Source organism: Lactuca serriola, chromosome 7, assembly GCF_051521515.1.
Source record: "Lactuca serriola cultivar US96UC23 chromosome 7, Lser_US96UC23_V15, whole genome shotgun sequence".
Taxonomy (NCBI): Eukaryota; Viridiplantae; Streptophyta; class Magnoliopsida; order Asterales; family Asteraceae; genus Lactuca; species Lactuca serriola.
Window position 1 is genome coordinate 72,991,791 of NC_136414.1, and position 21,847 is coordinate 73,013,637.

General features: G+C 34.7%; 1 protein-coding gene and 1 long non-coding RNA gene across 2 annotated transcripts in view; one reads left to right on the forward strand and one right to left on the reverse strand.

Annotated features, from left to right (window-relative positions):
- The window catches only part of LOC145061998 (uncharacterized), a 71,193-nt gene extending 49,893 nt beyond the window's left edge, over positions 1 to 21,300 (reverse strand). Inside the window, exons 1-2 of the long non-coding RNA XR_013687364.1 lie at positions 21,232 to 21,300; positions 20,544 to 20,609 (exon numbers count right to left, since the gene is read on the reverse strand). This is a non-coding gene — a long non-coding RNA (uncharacterized LOC145061998). The remainder of the gene's footprint in view (positions 1 to 20,543; positions 20,610 to 21,231) is intronic.
- On the forward strand, positions 687 to 1,957 carry LOC145063380 (putative carboxylesterase 18). The gene is made up of 2 exons (XM_079010986.1): positions 687 to 1,328; positions 1,429 to 1,957. Exons 1-2 carry the CDS (start codon positions 732 to 734, stop codon positions 1,867 to 1,869), a joined length of 1,038 nt encoding a protein of 345 aa, XP_078867112.1. The 5' UTR covers positions 687 to 731; the 3' UTR covers positions 1,870 to 1,957.
- Positions 21,301 to 21,847: the final 547 nt, after the last annotated feature.

Consider the following 21,847-nt stretch of genomic DNA (forward strand, 5'->3'; position numbering starts at 1 on the left):
ATATATATATATATATATATATATATATATATATATCACTATTCTAATAAAAGAATAGGTTTAATCTTCTATTGACAAGTGTCATACAATTAGAATATCTCATTAATGTTATATATTTATTATCATGCCACTTGTCAATCTATTAATTATTCATTTCAAATTTCAAATTTCAAATTTTAAAATTTTTCACTCTAATTACATTAACCTAATAATTGATTATTTAATTTAAATTTCAAATTTTAAAATTTTCCACTCTATATATATTAAATTAATAACATTAGATTGAAAAATAAAATAAATTTAATATATATTATAAGATGATATAACTTCATGTATTTATTTAAATCAACGATTATATTTTTATATAATTAAAAAAATTTCTCTTAAATAACAATTTATTTAAAATAATTAATTAATAATTTTGACTTTTTATATGAAAGTTTAATTAATTTTATAACCGTGGTTCTCACGGGTTATAAACTAGTATATATATATATATATATATATATATATATATATATATATATATATATATATATATATATATATATATATATATATATATATATATATATATATATATATATATATATATATATATATATATACTAGTTTAGAGTGGACCCAAAGCCACGAATTTATAATAGATAATTTTAATTCTTATAAATTACATATTTGATCAAATACTATCACATACGGATACCCGCCATTTCCCTTTGATTTCATGCTCAATGGAAGCAACCAGTAAACCTCCACAGCCGTCACTCTCCTTACCATGGAAAACACGCATTACTCTTTCCATTCTCTCTGCTGTCACTGACGCATCTTGCCGGAAAAACGGCACCATCAACCGTCGTATTCTCACCTTAATCGACTTCCGGAGCCCACCAACGTCAAAATCAATCAACGGCGTAGCGTCACACGATGTCGTTGTTGATGAGACTCGTAAGCTCTGGTTCCGAGTCTATGTACCTACACAACACGCCAGTGAAGATCTCCCAGTGATCGTGTTCTTTCACGGAGGCGGATTTGTCTTTCTCTCCCCCGATGCTTTTACTTACGATGCCGTGTGCCGGCGGTTCGCGAGAAAAGTCCCCGCCGTCGTTGTTTCTGTGAACTATCGCCTCGCGCCTGAGCATCGGTATCCAGCGCAACATGATGATTGCTTCGACGTGCTGAAGTTTCTTGATGATGAAGAGAATAGGTCTAAATCTTTGCCGGAAAATGCGAATCTGTTGCGTTGCTTTCTTGCTGGAGATAGCGCCGGTGGAAACCTAGCTCATCATGTTGCTCAACGAGCATGTGAATTCAACTTCCGACAGCTGAAGGTACATTAATTGTTATTATAGAATTCTGTCGTTATCATTGACGTCGGAACAAGTGTCCTTTACTGTAAATGTTGTTAAACGCTTGTTATCATGTTTGCAGGTCGCCGGAGTTGTAGCAATTCAACCATTCTTTGGCGGCGAGGAGCGAACGGATTCTGAGACTCGCCTTGCCGGAACACCAGTAGTTTCAGTTAAACGAACAGATTGGATGTGGAAGGCATTTTTGCCAGAAGGGGAAGGGTTCAACAGGGACCACCCAATCATCAACGTTAGCGGCCCACAGGCGGTGGACATATCGGAAGTAAAATTGCCGCCGGTCATGTTGGTAGTCGGCGGGTTCGATGCCCTAAATGACTGGCAAAAAAGGTACTATGAGTGGCTGAAAAAGTCCGGGAAAGAAGTTTACTTGTTTGAATACCCAAACATGTGCCATGCATTCTATATCTTCCCAGAATTGCCTGAATCTGGACAACTTATTGCCCAAGTGAAAGACTTTATTGAAAAGATATCGAGTAATGTATACATTGTACGAATCAAATAAGAAAGCCGGAGTTGGTTGTTTTGGTAAAATATATCTACATTTCTAAATTATTATATGAATCAAATAAGAAAGTTGGTCTTTTGTTGTTTATGTGATATTGAACTTGTCTGCCAAATCGTTATTTGAATCAGACAAGAAAACTGGTGTTAGTTGTTTTCGTAAATTGATCCAGTTTTCGAACGAATATATGAATCAAACAAGAAAATTGGTATAAGTTGCTATTGAAAATGACACTTAACATGTGTTAACATGATTTTGTTGCACTTAACATGTATTACATTTATAACTTTAATATCGTTTAAGTCAGATTATTAATTAAATGAATGATAATTCGAACAAACATCATTCACATATTCAAATTTTCTCTCTATTTTTTTTCAAATGGCATGCCTCGTATCTCAAATGACACTACTAGCAAAAAAGCTTTTAATGAAAGACACTCTGTCGTAAATGTATATACATGACAGACAAATGTCCATCATTGTATGTCTTGTCATAAATGAAAATGACAGACATTTGGCCAGTCATAAAATTTACGACAAACGTTTATGACCTACAATAACGACAGACATACACAACATGTATTTTCAACATATATTTACAAATGACTTTACCACACATTGTACCTCATGAATTTTAACATAGTTTTACAACCGTATGTCATGATATTACACTTATATATATATATATATATATATATATATATATATATATATATATATATATATATATATATATATATATATTGATGGGTTTTGGTCACAAGAACATCCTATGTGCTCATACAAACTCTAATGCTTGGATCTAGGTTTTTCTATTGTACATGCAAGTTATCCAAGACTATAAACCCTAATTCTAGCATACAAGTAATCATATTAACATAAGAATGGGTTTAAGATATTACCTTGATTGTTATGTAGCAATAACAATCCCAAATCCTTCTTCTATTGACTTTAGAAAGCTTAGAGTCACAAATGTCACTCCTCTAATGGTTCACAAACACCAAGAGCAAGAGGATGAGGAGGAGAGAGGATGGAGGCTGCCCAAAACGTGTTCTAACCCTAGAAGAGAAGTTCCCCACGTTTTTGAGTCTTAAGGGTTCTATATATAATGAGGCTATTAGGGTTATCTAACAAGGAAACCCTAATTTGGATGCTTAAGCCCTAAGCAACCCATGGACTCCTTTAATTAAGGCCTTAGACGATTTCCCCATGGGTTTCCCCATAGAATTCGTCAACTTCTTAATATAAGGCAATCCATGGCCCAAATTGTAATTATCTTATAATTACAATTCCAGTCCCTTAAGTTTAATTAATCTCTTTTAGTCACAAAAGTAATTACCAATTAATTATTGACTAATATTAATTAAACGATATGATTTCTCATTTCATATATTATTCTCATAATATATTAATAAATCATATTTAATCATTTCTCTCCATAATTCATCCTATCAAGTTGCTTTGGTGAAGGCAACCCAAAAGGGTCATGCACCATCGGGTCAAGTACATACCAAAATAGTTATGGACTTAGACACTAATCCAACAGTCTCCCACTTGGATAAGTCTAATAACTATTATGTGTATGACTTCAGATCCTGATCTGCAATCGTAGCTTTCCAAAGCCGATGTCAACTCTGATCTTATCAGATACGCATGTCCTTTAGATAAGGGATCATATATTCCTCCATTCTGGATATCATATGAGACATGATTTCAAATCATTCTCTTTGTACTATATCTTGACTTCTGATTTATAACGACTGACTAATTGAACAAATCAAATTAGCCCTAGCCCGGCCGAACATTTACGTTTGTCATCACTAAATCATCGAGGGGCCCAAAGATATCGCTTTTATCCTACTTTGGATAAAATGAACGGATAAACTTTGATACAATGCTTGCTTGCACTTACTCACCAAATCACACACAACAATATGTTTTATAACACCAAGTTACTAGTGCGTTTACATATTATCAATGTGCAACCGATTTGCAAGATACAACTCACACATCTCGGTTTCAAGAATATAAGATGGTATCGTCTCACCAATCACCCGTGATACAATCCATGGAGTGATTCAAGTGAGCGTGGGTTTAATCCAATGCTCAAATTCATATTCATAAGCACTCATGAACGTTGCAGCAAACATTTGCTTATGTCTAATACTCTTTTAGACATTCCACACACCAATTCATGACAGTCTTCATTCATACCTACTTCCAACATATGAACGACTGTGGCCCGTTCGAATAATTTGACTGTTCTCAACCAATTAAATTATTCTGGAATTCAAAACATGCAAAGTGAAACACAAGAATAATACTAATCCCATATGGCCTCAAACCTTTGAGTATAAATAAAACACCTTTTATTTATCACCATATTGATTACTCATTATTTGTCGTTTCGGGTAATCAACTTCTTACTTGAATTATTACACTTGTCCCATGCTCTTAGCATGCACACAATGTTTACCTATGGTTCTTACTTTGTAAAATAGATCAAATTGAACACATTTCCAATCATTCTCATTTCGAAACTCCTAATCCCTTTCTATAAGTAAAAGAATATCAAATTCTTGCCACTTATAGAATATATTAGATTCTAACATTTTATGCAATGATCCTTTCGTAATCTCACTGCACTAAAGTCACAAAGACTATTGCCAATGATATCACAAAGTCCTCTATTGGATATTGTTACAATACAATTCCTTAGATATGATGTCTCTCACTCAAAGTACATTCCTTTGAACATCCTTTTGCATAAAAGTTTCTAATCTAGACATAGATTTTCAATATTCAATTCCCAATATGGAAACGTTTCCATATTTTCCATATGACAGCTCATTCTTAATAGAATCTTATCTATTCATAATAATGTCGATATGGTTCATCCAATATGGAAACATTTCCATATTTTCCAATACTATACTTCCAACTACTCACAAGCGACCAATCCTCGGTGAACTTTGGATTGTCCTTTGATAGTTGTTTAATTATTTTAGTCAAAACCAATTCTTGTCCTTTTTCCCTCTAAATGTGCTATACATTTGGAAAATTTTAGAATGGTCAAATATTATAGCATTTGCAATCGATCCAATACCCGAAGCGTATGGGACACGATGCAAAATGTCTTACATAAATATTTGATACTTCATCAATCTTCTGCCATAATGTTTTATTTGCTATGTTCTCAAAATTCGAATTATGAAGAGGAATGTCGTAATCATAATCGAAATTTTAAGATCACACTATGTTTCTTTGACTAAGTTATTAACATTCCACAACCTAAGCCTTTAGATTTGAAATGAAGCATAATATTCTCTCCCTTAATTATAGTAAAACAACTTTACAACCCTTACGACTTTGCAAGGTATAACTCTTGTTTTCTATAATTAATATTGCCAACTTGCAATAAGTGCCTTAATAATCATACAATCATAACATTTATTCTCCCACTATCATGATGATTATTATAAACACAACACTTATGCTCCCACTAGCTTTGACATGTATTCAGAAACAGCCTAATTTTCAGAAAAACAATGCTTATTGAATTTCTTAAGTTCATGTTTCTAATACTTAGTGCTTTGATAATCTTTTATCAAGTTTATACACCTTTCCCTTAGATAGCTCTTATGTGTGTCTAAACAATTAAGACTAATTGCCAAACCTCACAATTCAAATTATGGAAAGGGATACCGTAACCCTAATCGAATTCGAGAATGCAATTTTACAATCACTATCTTCTTAAAATCTTTCTTAGTGAAAGTATTTCCTCACAATCATTTTCATGAAGGAGGAAATCTTATGACACTTAGATTTAAATGGTGTATTTGTTCCTATCCATATGAATTTGTCAAAACCAAAGTTTACAACAAATTAAAACTCATATGGATCGAACTTTCTTAATCTCGATTTCTTGCCTTATGGTAGCACAGCTGCCCACCATGTCTTCCAAGTAGTTAAGCAGCTCACCTTTTCCTATCAATGTACTTTTCATTGATCAAGGTACCTGCCTTTTATGCGTTCAAATGAGAACTCATAGGACTTACACGCATAATTAACTCATTTGGAACAGCACAGAAACAAAATAATGTCAACACGATAGGTTGTAAACCTCAACTTGCGTGCTAGTGATGATCGATAAGGTCTATTTTGATTTGTTCTTGAAACCTTTCAAGACCATTAAGACTCCCACTAACTCCTTGACATATAAGATTCTCTTGTCAATAACCATTTCTTGACAAACAAATATTCAAGAGTTAGTGTAGTTTTTATCAAAACACTTCATAAATTGGTTCGAGTTGGTCTTTGTCTTATCCAAGACATCACAACTTTCCACATTTGATGAATGTTATAAACCTTTTAATACTTGTCACTTATTGTCACAATCTTAACTCTAAGACTTGTTTTGGAACGAAGTATGATTGACTTCTTGATTTAACCATTTCTTCAATTCTTGATTCCTCTTCTTAGACATACAATTGTACTAAGACTCTCTTAGAGGATCAATTTAGATATGGTTCTTAATCATTAAGACCTATCATAAAGCATAAAAGGTACTCTCCCTTCTTCTTAGAATGGAGAAACTTTTATCTTTCTGCCTACTTGATTCTCCTTATTCGTTCTGCTATTGATTTAAACTTTTTCAATCAATTCAGAATTACACTTAATCTTGTAAGTATAATCATATTTACTAAACCTTTAGTAAATCATGATGAATATTTTTGTTATTCTTATGGTGGACTTGATCAACACGCAACTTTGTGTACTCGATCTCCTAGTCCTTCACTTGACACTTTGTCAATGAATTAGTCTAATTTCCAAATATGAAATTTCTCATTCATCGTGCAACCAAGTTGCGTGATTCCAAATTTCTGTCCATTTGAAACTTGGGCGATGAGAAACTCTCCTTATTTGGTAAATTCTCGACCTTTCCATAAACACCATAAATAAGAATCATATCCATTTGTTGTAGAAATATGCAAACATCAATTTTCATAACGATTTCATTGCAATGAAGTAAACAAATAAATAAATAAGTCAAACCAAAATTTATTCTATTTATAAAAGCAGCGGAAAACATTTGTCCTTACAATGCAAAATCCATTGAAAACTATGTATTTCAAAAAGAAAATTTCTAACAACTCTATCATAACTATCTAAGCTCAAAATCTAATCTTCAAGTCCATGCGATCAATATCAATTTCTTGTGATTAGATTCATCTTGCTCTTTCATCAAGCTTCCTTTCTTTTCACCGATCCTGCAAAACATTCAAATGCAATCTTATCACATCATGTATTAAGAATCAATGAATAGGAACTTAACGAAGTTAGATAGTGTATTTTACCTGAAGCATAACCATACTCTTTGACTCTCCCATCTTCTGGAATCTTCAGGCTCTTAGGGCAGACTTCTATCCAACGCCCTTTGTCTTGGCAGCAAACGCAGGTCGGTTCTCCTAGAACGTCCTCGGAAGCATGGTTGGTTGACTTTCCCAACAAATACTCTCCATTGCTTTGCCAAATCACTTCTGATTCAGCAGCAATGAGCATGTAACTTAGGTCAATGAGGTTATCGTCATGATCCATCATATAATACTTTCTTTTGAACTCATTATATGATTCAGGAAGTGACTGCAAAACCCAATTCACAGCCAACTCATCCGGGAATGACACACCCAACATTATCAACCTATCAATGTATGATTTCATTCCTAGGACGTGGGCACACACGGGTTTACCATCTTCATGTTTCATTTCCAATAGGGATTTAGTGATATTGAACCTTTCAATTCTTCGATCTTGTGGGTTAGGGAGAACAATTGGAGGAGGTGGAGGAAGTGAAGCATGATTTCTTGTTCCTCGATCGAATCGTGGAATACCATCTTCATGTGGAATGCTTGTTCCACGGGATTTGGGAAGACCATAGTTGTCGAACTTTGACATCTACAAAACGGGAGAAAACGAATTCAAGTTAGTTGATTGATTGAGTCCTTAGTAAATCACCCAAATGAGATACTAAGGCTAGGACCCAACACAATATTCTACAACTCGGGAGAGGGATGCCGTAACCCAAATTACAGAACATTTGAAGGTAAGTGAATGACGATTCGCTAATTTCCACCATGAAAAACAAAAAAGAAATTTAAGTTTTAAATCTATGTAAACTCCTAGATCCTTTGAGATTCATTGAACATTTCAATGACATGTTTAAATCTCGATATGCCCCTCTTGTTTGTGACTGGGATGCCGAGGATCACAAAGCGGGTGTGAATAACCATGCAAACTACATGGTGCCCCCACATGTTACAGTCACCTATTCGATGTGCCGGTAAACCACACACGCTCCACCGAACTATGACAAACATTGAGTCACCCTTTGCTACCTTTGCTTAGAACCATTTAGTGTGCCGGTAAACCACACACGCTCCACTAACATCTTCGCAAGGGCACAAAGTGTAATTTCATGGAATTGCATCAATTCACTTTTGCCTAAGTAACTAAGATTGGGAATTTAAAAAAAAATATTTAGTTACTTTAGTAATTCATTATACTTATAATGGAAGGTTTCGTCCTATCCTACCCGTTCGGCTAACGACCCTCCACTAGTCAAGAGTGCGGTGGGTAAGAGTGGATACCCATTCAATCGCCATTTTATAGGCAATTTCCTTAAACACCCCTTATAGACCAGCTTCGTGAATGAGGCCTACTAACGGTAAGACTGACTTTTACTCATACATATATATAATGTTATACTTTTAATGTTATATATAGTATAGGGTATATTTTACACTTTTAAAATACTAGGTGGTCAAATTTAATAATTATACATTTAATTCAATTAAATTGTAAACCAAAACTTTTATGGATTTATTAAACCTCTTTTAATTATACACCTTAATTAATTAATAAAACCATAAGGGTGTGATTTGAACTTTTCAAAAACAATACTAGGGTTTTAGAATTTAACATTCCTAAATTAAACCTTTAATCAACTTTTAAATTCCAAAACTTGAGGGCAAGTTTGGAAACATTTCAAAACATTAGGGTTTAGAATTTAAATATACATCAAAATTAAACAATTAATCAAAATTTAAATTCCAAAACTTGAGGGCAAGTTTTGAAACCTTTTTCAAAACATTAGGGTTTCAACTATTTAAATTTCAAAACAACAAAACTTTTGAGGTCAAATTTAAACTATAAAACCTAAAGGGGAAAATGTGAAACTTTTTCATAACACACGGATCAAATAACAAATAATCTTAATTAAAAATTAATCACATAATTATCCATATTTGATTTATTTAATGATTTCTTGCAAAACAATTTACCAATTTAATCAAAATAATTAATCAATTATCACATAAGGAAACAAATATTTTATTAATTGATAAATATCTTCAATTAGATCAAGAATATAGTCATATATATCAAAAATCGGATTTATATTGATCTAATATGATAAGGCAAGTATCCTCAAGCAAAAATAGCAAGAAATCCCGGTTTTCCCTCATTCTGACTAGCCGACTCATCGAGTCAGCATGGACTCGGCGAGTTCATCTAGAGACTCGGCGAGTTCAACAAGCAGATCCACAAAAAACGAATTTTTTCAACATACAAGGCATCAATACAATAGAAACCAATCAAGGCTCTGATACCACTGATGGGTTTTGGTCCTAAGAACATCCTTTGTGCTCATACAAACCCTAATGCTTGGATCTAGGTTTCTCTATTGTACATGCAAGTTATTCAAGACTATAAACCCTAATTCTAGCATACAAGTAATCATATTAACATAAGAATGAGTTTAAGATATTACCTTGATTGTTATGTAGCAATAACAATCCCAAATCCTTCTTCTATTGACTTTAGAAAGCTTAGAGTCACAAATGTCACTCCTCTAATGGTTCACAAACACCAAGAGCAAGAGGATGAGGAGGAGAGAGGATGGAGGCTGCCCAAAACGTGTTCTAACCCTAGAAGAGAAGTTCCCCATGTTTTTGAGTCTTAAGGGTTCTATATATAGTAAGGCTATTAGGGGTATCTAACAAGGAAACCCTAATTTGGATGCTTAAGCCCTAAGCAACCCATGGACTCCTTTAATTAAGGCCTTGGACGATTTCCCCATGGGTTTCCCCATAGAATTCGTCCACTCCTTAATATAAGGCAATCAATGGCTGAAATTGCAATTATCTTATAATTACAATTCTAGTCCCTTAAGTTTAATTAATCTCTTTTAGTCACAAAAGTAATTACCAATTAATTATTGACTAATATTAATTAAACAATATGATTTCTCCTTTAATATGTTATTCTCATAATATATTAATAAATCATATTTAATCCTTTCTCTCCATAATTCATCCTATCAAGTTGCTTTGGTGAAGGCAACCCAAAAGGACCATGCACCATCGGGTCAAGTACATACCAAAACAGTTATGGACTTAGACACTAATCCAACATATATATATATATATATATATATATATATATATATATATATATATATATATATATATATTCTAAATTTGTAACCAAAACGCATACATATATTCAACATACTAGGCGAATGCCCGTGCGTTGCGCATAATGACATATATAGTTGAAATCTTTACAAATATATGTTTTTCTAAATATAACAATAACGTTGTTGTTAAATTTGATATAATAATTTGTATACTAAATTGATCTAATATATTGACTATTTTGAATTATATGATAATATATACATCTATTATAATTGCATAATCTTAATCGTTTGAATGAGTTCGACCTGCGAGTTACTAATTAAAAAAATAAAATATAATAGTTATTTATAACTGTTGTTATTGTTAATTAATTTGTTTTCTAATTTATTTGTTTAACGTTTTAGTTTCTATCATTATAATTATTTAAAAATCAAACATTGTTTTTTTATTTTAAAGGTAACAATATAATCATTTATATAGAGTTTTTTTTAACTATTGTTATTATAATTTATTTTAAGTTATGTATTTGAAAAACTTTTAACAATTATAAAAATATCTTTATGAAATATTTTAGTTAAATTGAGATTACAATTTAGTTTTTGCATTTAACACTAAAACTTATCACTTTTAACTATTCACAAAATATTTATTAGGTTTTTTAAGTGGAACTGAAATTTATATTTAAATTGACAATGTAATGTTATATTTAAATTAATAATTTAAGTATTTTGTTCAAACTGTTCATAAGTTGTAGTTTTAAACTGATAATAGTTTACATACAATAAAATATTAAATTTAATAAATTAAGTATAATATGTTAAAAATTAAAGTTATAACTTTATAAGTAGAAGTAAATATACTATTTTAATATTGAAATTTAGTTTATTTATGGTTACACTTTAGGTTTGATATTTATTTAACTTTATTACCCAAATTATAATCATTATTAGAAAGATAATTTATCACTTTTAATTATTTACAAAATATTTTTTGGGATGTTTAAGTTAAACTAAAATTTATATTTTAAGTTGACCATGTAATATGATATTTAAATTAATAATTTAAGTATTTTATACAAATTGTTCAAAATTTATAGCTTTAAAATGATAATGGTTTACATCCAACAGTATATTAAAATTATTAAATTAAGTATAATATGTTAAAAGTTAAAAAACATAACTTTATATGTAGAAGTAAAGATATTTTTTAATATTGAAATTTAGTTTATATAGGATTACACTTTTGGTTTGATATTTATTTAACCTTATTAACCAACTTATAATCATTATTAGGAAGAAATTGAAAAGTCATGGGAGTTTCAAATGAATGTAGAGAAAGGAAAAATGCATGAGAGTTTCAAATGAATATGGTGAAAGGAAAAATGTTTCCTTTATAGTATAGTATGATATGATATGATATGATAGATTATATATAACGATGTTTATATTTAAACTACAATCACCAACCTTCAAAGTGTTTACAAGCCCAACAGATCTCCTACACTAAGAGTTGTAGGAGCAACTAAATAATGATTTTAAATGTAAATATTTATATAAATAAGTCCCCCAAATTCATGAATTAGGGTTCCAAGACGATAAATAAACGTACCTGCAACAAACACTTGGATTTAGTTTATATTCATAGAAGATTAGGAATGTGGAGAAACCGATTAACTAAGTTAGGAGGATTGAAGATTTTACCTCTTGCATAGAGTCTAAGAGGATACGACGCGACAACGATGCTTGCAACGCAGGTTACAATGATGATGCAATGATGATGGGGATTGAAGGTTTTACTTGTGAAAGATTTTTATGGGACAAAGATAATGAATTGTGAAGGGTTTTTTTTTTTAGGAGTGAGAGATATAAGCTGGCAGAATCTATGGGAATGAAAAATTGGAACACAAATTTAGACGGAATACCCAATTTATTGGTGCGGTTTCTTTAAAAAACCATGATTTAATGGTGTGTTTTCCAAAAATTCCAACCAAAAGTTGTGTTTTAATGGTGCGGTTTTGGTCTTTGGCACCAATAAATGTATTTATAATTCCTTTTAATGTCGTTATATGGAAACCGAACCATGGTTTTTTGTTTATTGATGTGATACTTATTTAATGATATAGTTTTGTAACTGAACTGCATAACAAAAAAAACGTCATCGCCCCATTAAATGGATTTTGTACTAGTGATTTGGGTGATTCATATAAGTGAAATTTATTTTTATATTTAATTAACATTTTAAAATTTTATGAATGAGTTCCTTGTTAACTTATTAAATATCTTTTTTATTTAGGTAAAATGAACAAAAGTCATTATATTTAATGTCAAAATAGTGGTAACCCTGCGAGCCAATGAATGAATTTCGACCAAATCGATCAAGAAATGATTCATATCTGTAAATTATGGAATCATAATAATTGAAACATTTATTTTCATAACATTCTTCGGTTAAGATAACCTCACAGGTTGTGATTTAGCTAATTGAAAGTACATTGGTATTTCTTATATTGCCCTAAAAATGGTTGAATGCAAGAAATGACAATGTATTTTCTTGATTTTTTTTGCATTCACTTCCAAAGAACGAAAAAAAAATTCCTGCCCCCTTTAACAACCACTGTAAAATTCATCTCTTATGTCATGTGCTGACATCAATATTTTCAATGATTGAAAAACAGAATCAGTAAGGCAAATATCACAAGAAAAGTTACAAAGAAAAAGATATGTTGAGTAAACTGCAGAAGTTCAAAAGACTACATCAGTGGTTTTAGTAACGTCATCATTATTTTCATTCATACTCATCTGAAATAACCAAATATTAAATCAAAATTTCAGAACAATTAAGTTCAAAACATTTTGTACATTATGCAATAAAATTGACACTCAGATTGTACATTATGTGACTAAGCAACATTTGCAAGAATTCATCCCAATTATCTATCATCAAGACCACCTTAAAATAGCCTAATGTGTTTGCTTCATAAGATTTGGATGTGACTCATTTGCTTCATTCACGACCGATTTTGAAACATGTACAACATATTTTCAAGAAATAACAAAAAGACTTCAAAGAAAGTAATGGCATGTGTACCTTCTTTGTTGATGGTTTTTGATGGGATTTATAGGTTACAAAAATTATATTTTGGCGGAAAAACCTAAACCCTAAGTTTTCATGCAACCTAAAGGATCTATGTTTTCACTATTGAATGCAATAATCAATTGAACATCAAGAACCCTACAAGAACCCTACTATTTTTGAAAATAACAGAAGGGTTTAGAAAAACGTACCTCTTGATTATCTTAGTAGATAATCAAAAAAAAAATCCTTCTTGTAATCACTTGGAAGCCAGAGTTCTTGTGCCTCCGATGGTTCACACACAACTGTAGCAACAAGGAGCTTAAGAGAGAGGATAGAGGAGATGAAAATTTCAAGTATGCCTTGGAAAAGAGGAGTAGCCAAAAATTGGATCCAATGGGGTCCTTTTATAGTTGAATTAGGAAACCCTAGATAACCCTAATTTGAATATTATATTAATATCTCAAATTTGGTAATTATCTACTCCCTACTTGTAACGTCCCAAAAATTAGAAGGTAAAAATTTCATTTTTAATTCAACTATAAACACCATTTAGCATTTCCAGTCATTCAAAGGTATATAAAAGTAAAACAGTTGTCAGAGTACAATCTCAAAATCATAAAGTTGCGGAAACATGGGTGGATATGGTGCAGTCACGCCGGACCCTTCCCTTTTGTACCAGAAGTACCTGAAACCATAAACAATAAGCCATAAGCACAAAGCTTAGTGAGTTCCCCAAAATACCACATACCATACATACAATAGAGAATGTTATGTGTCAACCATAGTATTGTCATTATGCCATGAGTCGTATCATGGTCTTTCATTGCCAGGCCCGGGGCCAAAACCCTAGGTCTTACAGACAAGTGCCAAGGGCCACCTCCTGCTCTTCCATGAAAGTGTCACAAAGACAACTAGCATACTATCTATATGCATACATCTATCCACCTATCTGTCAGGGTCTGATCCTTAGTCTTGCATACAGTTTGTCAGGAGCCACCTCCGGGTCTTTCATCCAAATGCCAAGGGCCACTCCCTCGTCTTCCTATATAACATAAGCCAATGGGCCGACATTGGTGCCCTCAAACCATAGTATAGTAAGGAGACTCACCTGAATCATAAAGCCGACCTTAACTAACTGTTCTCCTACCAAATGATGGGTGTTCAACACCTCCTATCAATCTACACAAGGTAAACCTGAACTTTACCATCTAAAAATGGAATTTTGGCCAAAAGTCAAACCAAGCCAAAAGTTAATGGTGAAAGTCAAAGTCAACAGTCCAAATTCAACTTGTCCATTCTCACGTCATGACCAGTCCTTGGTCACATCGTGAGAGTTTACTTGATCTAATTCCAACTCACCTTAGCCAACTCAATTCTGAAAAGTCAACTGAACTATCCTGACGTCGTGAGAATCCTCCTCTCACGCCGTGAGCTCGAAGCAGCTAACCAAAAAGTCCATCTTTTAAGTCAACTGAACTATCCTGACGTCGTGAGACCCCCATGTCTCACGTCGTGGGAACAGTCTGAAGCAAAAAGTCCATTTTTTAAGTCCTTAATCCATTAATCCTTGCAGTCCAAGTTTCCAGAAGGTCTTATAAATTCTTAATACACTAGAAAGTCGATGCTTTTAGGACATATATGTCCAATACATGTCTAGATCTCATTTAGGTCAAAAGTTGAAGAAAAAGGCATCCAACTGTTATGCAAGGCTCCAAAACTCAAACATTCTCTAGATCTGAACTCCAAGACATCCCTAAGGCCCTTGTAACCCATAAAGTTGCCAACTTTATGGTTTCTGTTCATTCAAACATGCATATCCAAGAGGAAAAGTTGGACAAAACTTAGATTTATCCTCATATAACCATAAAGATAGGAGCTTCAACACTTACAATGGTCCAGAAGCAAAGGAAGGCGATGATGATGATGATTCCTTGCAAACCACAACACAATACCTTTTTCTTCTTCTTCTTCTTCTTCTTCTTCTTCTTCGTTTTCTTCTTCTTCTTCTTCTTCTTCTTCCACACCAAGAAAGGCTCTAAAACCACCAAATATCAAGCAAGGATGGGAACTAGGGTTTTTCTGATGTGAAAGAGGGTTTCAAGCTGATAAGAAACCCTAAAATGAGGTTAGAGATGCTTAAATACGAAGGAAACCCTAAAAGATCATGGGCTTGGGCTGCAACAACTCTCACGTCATGAGCTTTTATTACTCGCATCGTGAGTTTGGTCCCGGAAAAAAGTCTTCATGCAACCCATCTCACGTCATGAGCCTCTATGTCTCACATCATGAGGCTCTTTTTCTCCAAAACTTAAACTTTTGACTCCTTGAAACCCCAATTCGATTTTTCCAGGAAAACGGGTGTTACAACTCCCCCCCCCCCCCCCACTTAAAATAGATTTCATCCTCGAAATCACTCCTTACTATCTTTCAGCCACGCCAGACAACTTGAACAATTCTTCCATAACCCCGGTACGTACTGAGGAAACAACTCAAGCTTACAACAACATTTCAAAACTACAACCGAACCTAGCCTTAGCAAGGCTCTCAAATCCCTATGACGAACGGATACTTACCCTACTAGCGCTAACAACTGGAGAATAACCATTACTACTCTACCCGAAATCTAAAATCCTAAAACCTTATCTGACTCCCCGACTGACAGCCAACTATGAGTCACTGCCAATACAACTCCACTTTGTATTCAAACTGGTCATAAAACTTCCAACAACTGATTATCTTGTTGTTTCCACTGGGAAAAAGAATCATTGACCATTCCTTGCTGTCGAAAACTTTCCACTTTATAGAAGGCTTAGATAATCCTTCCAGTAAAGGACTCATCTCTACAATGGTTGGACTCAGACAAGAGCTACACAGTAGGGTCAAATCAATTACTCTGAGATTATTTAACCCTTGCAACAAGTGACTTAACATGTTCACTTAATAACAAGGAAGCTCCCAACATGAGTCCCAATCACTACCATCTCAGGTTCATCTTGTTACTCCATAACTACATTCCTGATGCAGTCGAGACCTCCTTGGTCTCATACTTACCTACCGATTTAACTAATACACCAGATTTCCAACCTTTTGATAAGGTTAATAGCCTCACAAATTCGCACCACATGAATCCTGAATGAGTGTTAATATGTCAAAAGTTGTCCAAGCTTTCTTGCCATAATAGCTCTAATAGCCCTCCCGATCCAACCGAGCATAACCAACCATCAAACCTGATCCAACAAAATGCACTTCGCTATAAGTAAATGCTACATGACTAACTGTAGTCTTATATCACAACCGGCCTCATACGACCCACGACCTTTCTTAATTACATGAATGTTGTGGCCTTCCTACAGTCTTACGACCTGTCCTGACATGGTCTCATCCCTCCTAGAGGAACTACGGGTCAATCATAGACTTACCATGTTGTCATAGACATACTATTTTCCAACCTAGTGAATGCTACGACCACCCCTATAGTCTTACAAAACTTCTATACTATCCACCAATTTAGAGAACACTATGGCCACCCTGCAGTATTACAACACCTCTACCACTACTTTCCATTCTGGTGAATGTTACGACCACCTCGTAGTCTTACAACACTTCTACCACTACTTTCCATTCTAGTAAATGCTACGGCCACCCCGTACTCTTATAGCAATTATACCACTACTTTCCATTCTAGTGAATGTTACGGCTACCCCACAGCTTTACAGCACTTCCATACTACCATGGTCATCGCCTATGGTCATGCCGCTCATCTACCATTCCAACCATAATCATCCTGAGTCGAACCCGCATCTGACTATACCCAACTAGGTGTTTGCATTATGCTTCGAACCCCAAATCCTCCATCAGAAAAGAACATGCAGAGAGGCTCTAACACAACCCTCGACCTAGATCCATCCACATACCCGCCATGCGTCACTACTGATGTGCAATGAAACCCAAATATCAATTCTTATTCAATCCTTTATACCAAACAATTCTCCCCCACTTGGATCTGACTGCGCTCTTCTAATCCATAGGATTTGATGGATTTCTAATCCATTTCACAACCTTACTATTCAAACTATCGACAACGTCGACCTACAAGAACAAGCATTCCATTACTAGCCAATCTTTGCATTCACAGGTGCTCTAAAATCGGATGAATCCTTCCTGTTGACCTCACTACAAGTCCTTGGTGACTTACCGGATGACGAAGAACAACACCTCAAATATCGCAACAGATACCCAACCGATTCCACAACCTACTTGCACTTAAAGCAGTTCCCATGCGAACCTATAGATGACCATAATAAAAAGGTATGAACTTGAAAACTACCAATCTTACACCCATAATCAACCCATTCTTTAGCCCCGAAACCACGAGGAACCCCTACACATTCTATATCTGAACCCAACATGCCCACCTCGCAAATTTCTTGAATTTTTGCTGAGCTACCAAAGGTCAAATCGACTACTAATCTTTTCTCACTTTAAGCTTATTCCGATGAGGGCCGATGCCTCCCACATCGAAATCCAAATCTGTCTCAACCAAACATCCCTTAAACATGGCTCTCGGCATGTAAAATGGTATATGAAGATTCTCAAGATGAAATTGTCTAGACCATCATGAAAAAAACCATAAGCGGAGACTTAGATACACCCCACATAGCATCTCATACATACAATGATAAACACAATTAGTAAGAGCAACAAGGAAAGGAATAAAATACATACTTGCATCATCAACTGATGGAACTCGGATCCCCTCGACATGTGACTGCAATGCTCGACTCCTCACCACAAGAACCTCCATTCGACTCTCGTGACCATCGGTAAACCTCAAAGTGCGTGGAGCAGGTTCCCTCACCGCTCCTCTCATAAACTCCGGACAGTCAGCCCTTTGCGGCCCACTTGATTGTAGTGGAAACATAAAAGGCTCGTCCCCTGGGGACAATCTATGATGACATGATCAGCCCTACCACACTTGTAGCAATCCATACCCCTATATCGGCAAACCATATCATGATGCACTGACCCCGGCCATGCTACCCCTCAACCGTTGGTCTGAAGTCATGGATCTCTTTGCAGAACCCCCATCTGCATGCACATGCTCTGGCTTCCTCATCCCCAGGTGCTCCAAATCAATCTCCCATTCTGGGGCTCTAGCAATCATATCATTCAGGGTCTTGCAACCTAACATACTCACAAACTCCCTAATGTCATCCCTCATCCGCTACATACTACGGAACCAACAAAGCCCTCTCCCGAAACTTGTAAGTAATATATGTCATAGTCTCAATGGTCTAGCGAAGGTCCTAAAACTCCCTCACCAACTGCTACACCTCAATACCTGGTGCAAACTCTGCCCTAAACCGAGTCACAAACTCATCCTGAGTCATCATCTCTAGGGCTTTGCCTCGCAAAACAAATTCTACCTCCTCCCACCAATCTCGAGATCTGTCTTTCAACAGATAGGAAGCAAATATAACCTTAGACTCCTCAGGGCAAAAACTCATCCAAAAAGCATTCACCATATCCACTAACCATCTCCTACTAGCAATGGGTTCCTTCTCCCCAAATAACTCGAGATCTCCACAAGTAAGAAACTCACGGAAGGAAAGAGTGAAAGCTCCCACAATAACCATAATCTCAGTACGGAACGCGCCCAGACGCTCATTTGAAATCTCTATAATCCCTCCCTTGACCATATTGAAGATCACAGGAGTCTGCTCCAAAATACCACGGGTGATCTCCGACAAGATAAACTCCCGCATCCGCTCATCAATCGGCTCAACACCTATACCTGAGCCTGAACCAGAACCTAAATCTCCCCCACGTGTGCTTATCATCATTCTTAAAAACAATCATACAAATGATCAAAACATACCCAAGAATCCTCATCCAACATGCTTCCTAGACTCTCTATGACTCTCCTTGATTCAAGTATGCATCCTATCGTTTTAGTAGTACGGTCCCAATACTGCCTTCCACACCTATCCATACCTTCCTCAAGAATCATCCCAAATCCTCTAGGTCACCTTCTCAAACCGGTACTCCTAATGCTCGCTAAACAACGCATTTGAACCCATTACTGAACTTCCTAGGCTCTCCTAGGTTCCTCACCCTCACTCTGCCATCAGTTGCTGAAGGACTCCCACTAACGTCAGCTAACTACTTCATGAATACAATCACATGCAACAAAGCTTAGACTATTTAACCTTTGCATCATGCAAAGGTTAAATAGGGTCAAATCAAGAGCTGTACAATCGGGTAAAATCCGTCACTCTTAGATTATTTAACCTTTGCATCATGCAACTTAACATAATCATGAAATAACTATCTCACATCAATATGAGTCCCACAAATCACAAAGCAAGCAACATTTGGACATCAGAAAGTCAAACCAGCATACCAACTAAAGCTCAAACAACAGGCATACAAAGGCATCTCTCCTAATCTTGATATCTTGAGCAGATCCTTAGTCCTAATCTAGCATGCAAATCTCATAAAATTAATGTAACAAACATGTATCAGTTTTCTGGGAATCACTTACTCGAGCTTAGCTGATCGCATGCACTACCCCTTTCTTTTAAAAGATAATCCTTTATTAAAAAATTTATTTTATGAAATTTTTTTACCAAACCCTCAATTTGAGTTCATACACACCCAAGAGTATGTCTGAATACCTCAAACCAAGGCTCTGATACCAACTTGTAATGTCCCAAAATTGGAAGGTAAAATTTTCATTTTTAATTCAACCATAAACACCATTTAGCATTTCCAATCATTTAAATGTATATCAAAGTAAAAAAGTTATCAGAATACAACCTAAAATCATAAAGTTGTGAAAATATGGGTGGATGCGGTGTAGTCATGTCGTGCCCTTCCATTTTCTATCAAAAGTACCTAAAACTGTGACATCCCCATTTTCACGGCCAGAAAAGACCGATTTTGTTTATGCTTTATAAAAATCAGAGTACTTCATTTTATAAAAATGTTGCGGAATTTGTTCCCAGAAAAACATGGTAAATACGTTATTAAAACATTTTCGATGAAACGTATTTATTTCATTTTAAAACGTTTGGGATGTCATCGTTAATACAGAAACATAAGCATAAACAGAACTTACAATTATTTACACTAGTGATCTACATCTCTTTAAATCTCTCAGTGTATTGTGACTTCATATCAACACCTGTGATAAAAATAAACTGAGTGGGTCAGGTTGGGAAACCTGGTGAGCACATAGGGTTTTCAACCCACAATAATATAATTATTATTTTTAAACATCAAACAATCAACCCAATTACCCATTCCCGTTATCCTCACATTACGTCCCTAAAACATCTAACACAAGGGACCTAGTCAAAGGACTATCATTGGGATGGAGTATATCTGGTGAGCACACAGTTCACACAGTTCGAATAAACACACAGTTCGAATAAACACACTGTTCGGTTAAACACAAAGTTCGAATAAACACCTACAGGTTGCGAGCCTGTTAGTGTTCCACTGGACTGTCTAGAATAGTCCGTGGTCGTCATCTATACTCCGCTAGATGACTAGATCATCAAGAACATCTATAACGAGGCATCTCATTATTTCATTTTATCACACAGCAACTAATACATCTACCCATGTTTTACCCAACACATTTTGTAGATATAAAATACATATACAGTTTAAATCATTGAAAACATGTATAAAACGTTCATCCAGCATAGATAGCAAGTATACAGATAATATACACACACAGCACGTAATTTATATAAAATACTTCATATCTATGTGTAAGCTGAAAGTAACTATGCACTCACCTGAGAAGGTGGTGACTCGGTACTCGGACAGCGCTTCGTTTACTTTAAAATAATTTCCTTTGACGAAACCTAGTATTATCACCACTAGATTTTAGTCTAATATTACCGTGACTAATTATTAGTCTTATTATTATTATTATTATTATTATTATTATTATTATTATTATTATTATTATTATTATTATATAAGCGTTTAAACAATACTTTCCAACTACTATGTACAGACAGGGGCCAGACATAAAACACCGGAGGGCAGGACCATTTTGGCGTATAGCACTTCTGAAATCCAACAACCCTATGCGGCCCTTTAAACCAGATTCCCCGTACCGCGAGTAGTTAAAAGATATTATAACGACACTTATATAAGTCATAATAATAGCCCAAATATTTATTATAAATTTATAATAACAATACTAATTTTAAATATAAACTATATTTAAAATAGGGTAAACATAACTTACTTTCAAGGGGATTTTAGCTAGGAGTCGGGCTCTGCAGGGGCAGAACTTCGTCGCTGAATCTTTCTAAGAAAGATTCGTGCAGCGCTTCAGCGTTCACCTTACTATACTAAAACTACAGAAAGAGAAGTCGAATCACGAGGGACCGAAATGCTCGG